Source organism: Magallana gigas, chromosome 2 (genome assembly GCF_963853765.1).
Source record: "Magallana gigas chromosome 2, xbMagGiga1.1, whole genome shotgun sequence".
NCBI classification, from domain to species: Eukaryota; Metazoa; Mollusca; class Bivalvia; order Ostreida; family Ostreidae; genus Magallana; species Magallana gigas.
In genome coordinates, this window is record NC_088854.1 from 4,178,332 (window position 1) to 4,184,427 (window position 6,096).

Consider the following 6,096-nt stretch of genomic DNA (forward strand, 5'->3'; position numbering starts at 1 on the left):
AGCGTTACAGAAGACGGTATTTCTAACAAGCGGGAATATCGAATATCTTGGTAGAGTTCCTGGGAATAGTTAACTAACATTTTTGTTGCTATGTATTTAAAGGTATTTCTAATTCTGCTAGATTTTTTTAATATCAGATCATCCCAATTTGAAAACATTTGATGATACTTAAGTACAATAAATATAGAAAAGAAGGCTAATGTATAACCTATATTGCGAGGAGGTATACATTCATTTATGTTTACAATACAGACACATGTTGTTGGCTTTTCAATTAAACATTCACAATTCTTAAGGAAAATTTCAGCTTTAATATCGATAGTGTTTTTTTAACTTTCATGTATTTTACATGTGTTGTTCATAGATACAAATTGATATATATTTTTTTTTCAATATTAAATGGTGATCAAACCGGTTACACTGTCAATAGATATCAACTAGATGTTTTGACTGAGAAAAAAAACCCATTTTATTTTTTAAAACATTCTGACCAACATATTACAAGCTTTTAACTAATAAGACTGACCTATCCAGTAAATACTTTCGACAAAGAGTATATTACGTTACATGCCTAAATGTTACAATTGACATGATGAATGCTGTTTTTTCATTTTATAGAGAACTCTCTAGAATGTATTTAACTTTAATTTCGTCAAATGTTGACATTTTGAATTCTTTATTATATAATTTAAGATGTTCAAAACTGTACAATTTTGTATGTGAGTTCAACCTTTTTGTTGAAGTACTGACAAAAGAGAACTATTGCTCGTCAAGTAGTTACGATTGCAAAAAGAACAAGAAGATTTCTTGTCATACTATTAGTATACACAGCTCATAAAATACACGACGTGCTAAATTCTGTATCTATAACGTAGTTCGTATATTTTCTCTACGAAATCAACGTTGGCTCTCAGAGTTTTACTTTTACCATATTATCAAAATAAGTATGGCACATATAAATTACATACAAACATTTGTACTTATAACAAATTGAAAAAGCCACCACAATCCCTAAAGTGACTCAATCTTATATTCACTATTGTGTTCACCTTCGTGCGAGCGCCGTGCTATGCTGCCCCTTAAACATATCATAATTGATGTCTTTCCCTGCAATTATGCAAAATCCAGTAACCACCTTTTGAAGTAAAATTAGGCCTTTAGACTATAAGTGAACACTACAAAAAAGTTTGTAATATCGGTAGAAATGTGAAATGTAGGAAATTTGATTTGCCATCCACATTGTGACCATATATACCACCCCTCAGAGCCACACTTCTCTACTAACTTCAAACACAACATTTTTATATTTCATTTTCAGAATCGATATTTGTTGTTAATAAGTTTCGACCTTTATTATAATAATTAGAAAAAATTATTAATTTTTTGAATTAGTTAGTGTCATTTTTTGATTACTAAGGACCATAGGACAAAAACGTATCATAAAAATAAACCCACCTGTTCTAAGCGACAGGTTTTCATTAAATATCAAACGTTGTTTAATGTAAATGCATATGCAGATTGATGTATGCATGAATAACAAGTTTAATTTTTGAAAACCTGATTTTGGCCCGTGGACATTTGATTCACCGACAGGTTCATTCATTGTAAATAATAACTGCTCTTATTTTCATGAAAGGTCGATCACGAAGCACGCTTTTAACAGCAAAATGATAATTGAATGTGACTCACTTCTACAGCAGGTTCACAAGACAAGGGACTTTCAGATATATTTAGGAAAACCCTCCTGTCTTCTCTATTTCAGTAGATAAGCAAGATTATCCAAGATTAATTACAATCGCGAGCGTTGACACTTTTATATGATTCGCATGGATTTGTTTGTGTACTTTACTGAAACAAAAAGCCTTACAAATTGTGAGATGTATGAACGATAACAAGTATTCTAATTCTCATTATATGATTTTGTAGACAAATCGTCAATACTTGAAATGTTAATATGTCCGGAAAAAGAAGAAAAAACGAAATGATTTTTTATTCTTTAATATCAGCTTTTCAAAGAATATTTCAGTACCTTAAAAGAAATATCCATAATTCGAAGAGAAAACTTTGACACTCACATCCACAACCGTTGCTAATCAAAAACGATACGCAAATTGTCAAGGCACATGCAAAATGGGCGAACAATGCACATTACAAATACACGCTTATATTCCATAGGGGAGGTTTGCATTACAAGATACTATGTACGACAAAGGTGCGTAGATAATGTACTGAATGTTTACATTACCTCATAATTTCAACGCTGAACAGAGACCCACTGGGTAAAAAAATATTACCATTTGTTTCTCAATGTTGCCCTGACGCCAAATTATATTTGCTATTTGCATATTTCCATGTTAGTATTAGTTTGAGGGGGCGTACGTGTAAGAATGCATATTGTTCTAAATCCTATTCATCACTTCATCTCCATTTCTTCAACCAATATCACAAATATTAATAACTTGCATTAATATCGTTTTAGAAATCAATTAGTTATAGGTTTCACTGAAAGGAAATTATTCGTTCTTAACGTAGAACTTTGTACTTTGAACTTCGATTTATAAAAAAAAGTATTCTACCATAGATTTCGAATACACATTTGTTGCTGACATGATTTGCAATGATATTCTGAGACATTGGTAGGTTCAAATTCATCATTAAATGTCACCTGACTTATATGGCATTAATTGCTTTTCTGCAAAGAAAGTCCGTTTATTGATTTTCAGTAAACCCTCACGTAGATGCCAAGGGTTTTTTCCAGACATTTCAAACCACGATTTAGTTTTCTACACAAATATTTAATGCATCATTTACTATGATTTAAAGTCCCAGTAGTTTATCAAATATACTTGACTTGCTTTTTTATTCAACTTTTCCATAGTGCAATTCGTCTTCTATAGTAGTGTGTAGATTATGTATGCTTATTTGTTTGTTCGTACTAACATAATACCGTTGTGAATACAAAAAATCCAAAATAATCATGCTTTGAAATATTTTTTATTTAGAATACAGCCAAAAAATACACTGATACCTTAAAAGTACAACAATTTATAATGGTATTTGCACAGCACTTGCAGAGTTTGTTTTACATTGTAATTCTCATATTCATCAAATGCAATCGTTTGATGTAAAGCATTTGTCACAATCGTCCATTCTTTGGTAATGTCTCTTTTTACGTACACGGACTTCCGCATTCGTAGCAGTCCTTTCGAACTATCACGGGCTCGAACTATTACTGGGCCTATGCCAAAGCAAGACTGTCTGGTGAAGATCTTTGAGACACTGTAGTTGTCACTGCTCACCCTTGTTATCGAAAACAAAAAAACAAGGTAGGCGTGTATGGACAGGTACAGGTGACCTTGAAAGGTCATTGCACAGTTTATCTCCAAACGGTACGGAGATATTTGTCTACACAAAGTCCTGGAGACGCTCATGAGTACTTGGTTATCCTAATAGACTGACGAAAGCTTGGAAGACGTTTCATTTTCAAGCTAATTTTCCTCACAAGTGTGGGAATTTTCCTTTCTTGTTGTTTTTGATAGGTAACAATCTCTTCCCGGGATATTTCATCTATCTTTTCTTTTATTTTGTAATCTAAAATTATTATATACAATAATTAATTCATTTCTATAAGAGTTAACATTGTATTGGAAAAAGAAATGACAAAACTGGAGATGGAATATCTATTAGATACTCACCACATTGGAGCAGTATCCGAATAATTCTGGCACAGTCCCGCCTCTCTCCCCTAGTGATGTGAAGCAGAGCAGACTGACCTAAATCATCCACGCTGTTCACATCACTTCCGTGCTTGATCAGGTACTCGGCAATTTCAAATTTACCGTCCTCCAAAGCGAGCAGAAGTGGAGTTTTACCCAAGTTGTCTGTAGCATTGACATTTGCTCCTACAAGAAGTAAGTTTCAGACGTAAGTTTCTATCAAATCATTTTTTTAATCATTCCATAATCACGTAAATCTAAAAATACATAAAAATCGTTTTCCAATCTGACCTGCTTTGATTAGATGTCTGACCATTCTGATGTCGTCCATTTCTACAGCAAGCATCAACGCTGTCCTCTCTTCAAAATTAGACAACTCCAAATTGCAGTCGCCTAAAACATAATAATAAAATGAGAGGATTGCAATAATGATTTTCAGAGAAAGTTTGTTTTCTCAAAGATACATGATAAGAATCAAACAGATCTGTACTTTTCCTACCGTATGTAAGTATGGTGTCAAGCATTTCTATATTTCCATTCACAATGGGCATGAACAGAAGAGGATCCCCATTCATATCAGATATATTGGAAGTTTTTCCGCAGTTCACAAGTTTCAAAAGTGTTTTGGTGTCACCACTTTCTACAACACGAAGCATGACTTGGTCAACCGACACGCTTGAATTTTCCATCTTATTTTGAATGGTTGCTGTCGTTTGCATTAGGTAAACGATACTGAAATGTTAACTACTCTCCCTTATATACATGCAGAGTTAATGTATGCATTGCTTCTTAATTTTCATTGGTTAAGACGAAATCTATTAAAATATGAGCATTTGTCTGTTGCGGTTACACTGTAATAATACAAATTAATTATCTCTAATTTTTTAATCATCAATAGCTCATATTTTGACAAGTTATGGTTTTTGTGAATAATTATCTCGACATGCAGAGACAATAAGCTTTGATGATTAAAAGATAAAATGTATCTCACGTACCTTTGAAGAAATAGAAAAATGAAATGTTTTGTAAACGTCAAGAACTTTTAGGAAATTTTCTCCCCAAGACCTTGAAAAAAGTGTGCATTTAGGTCAGGCAAAGTGCATATTACGTTAGCTAGATTTCCGTCTCTCGTTTCTTAGAATTACTGTTTAAAGGTAATAGATTTTTACCCTACTAGAACTTTTTTAAATAAAGAAATGTATTTAAAAAACCGAAGTAAATTAGTACTTTTCCAATTCAATTTGGTGATTTTAGGAATATTATAATCTTAAAAAACCCATTTGATTTCAATTTGAATCGGAATACACTTTTACTTATACAAGTATGCAATAACCATTAACTCGTTCGTTTTGCATTTTCAGTTCTTTAAGTAGGAAAAGCCTGTATTTTAATAGCATTTATGAATGGTCTTAAATTTTGGATTTGGATTTCCAAGTTTTCTTTTATCTCATGCATATATAGATATTTTTCAAAAAGACATTAATAGTACCCTACCAACAAATTTTTATGATAAATGTGATGGATTCAATTCCCTTTCGTCAACATTCCTTACAACTGTAACAATATATCTTCATCACCCACATATAGTGTTTTGTCTTTCAGTTATTTGATATGGATGGGCATGCTCTATGTATGATCAATTTCTTAAACGAGGTAAGAAATCGAAAAACACGTCGATAAAGCAAGATCATCAACAGTTTCGATTGAAATCATCATTTCGTAAGTTTAAAGGTCGATACAACGACCTTGTCAGCAAATACAATCCTCTGCTACGTCAAATGCTAACAGACTTTTTCATACTAATTGTGAGGCCATTATTATTCATCGAACTGTCTACGGATTTTCCCGATTTCCCGATTACGATAAAGAGTACACAGCAGGTGTCACCGGTCAGCAGAGGATGCTTATCCTCCATGGCACCTGATCCTGCTTCTTTTTGGGGCCCGTATTTGCTTTGTTTCTTATTTGTATTTTTCTTCGTTTTCGCCACATTTCATTTTTTATATGTTTACTTTCACGCTTGTTTACTACTTTGAAAATCTTAGCAAACAAATTAAGATGCTATTATAACCAGAGAAAAACAGTGATCAAAGATTTGTAGCACTCCTTGGTTTTGAACTAAAGATATGTAAAATCAACTTCAGGATGTTGGTTTTAAACAAAAAGGATTCAAAACGGGATTCGTTTAATTTCTGAAAAAAAAAATTATTTCACCTTACTAAATTTAATGAAAGGAGAAATAAGGGTTCAATTATAACGATTCAAGAGTTAATTAAATGAAAATGAACTTTGTATGCGCCGAAGAATCAAGATATCTTAAATACATTAACAGCTTGCGACCTTCCTGTTTATTATGGTGTTAAAGTATGTCTTTCAAATT

The 6,096-nt window shown here is 32.4% G+C and overlaps 1 protein-coding gene across 1 annotated transcript; it reads right to left on the reverse strand.

The window, feature by feature from the left end:
* Positions 1 to 3,006: 3,006 nt before the first annotated feature.
* LOC105330842 (POTE ankyrin domain family member A) lies at positions 3,007 to 4,449 on the reverse strand. Its single transcript, XM_011432766.4, has 4 exons — positions 4,216 to 4,449; positions 4,008 to 4,109; positions 3,696 to 3,902; positions 3,007 to 3,591 (listed from the first exon to the last, which is right to left on the reverse strand). The coding sequence occupies exons 1-4, from the start codon at positions 4,433 to 4,435 to the stop codon at positions 3,428 to 3,430; spliced, it is 693 nt and encodes a 230-aa protein (XP_011431068.3). The 5' UTR covers positions 4,436 to 4,449; the 3' UTR covers positions 3,007 to 3,427.
* Between the last annotated feature and the right edge of the window lie 1,647 nt (positions 4,450 to 6,096).

Coding starts and splice junctions, on each gene's coding strand:
- LOC105330842 (XM_011432766.4), bottom strand. CDS start 4,435: ATGCAAACGACAGCAACCATTCAAAATAAGATGGAAAATTCAAGCGTG. Junction 3,903..4,007: donor CAGACATCTAATCAAAGCAG/GTCAGATTGGAA, acceptor TACTTCTTGTAG/GAGCAAATGTCAATGCTACA. Junction 3,592..3,695: donor TCGGATACTGCTCCAATGTG/GTGAGTATCTAA, acceptor TAATAATTTTAG/ATTACAAAATAAAAGAAAAG.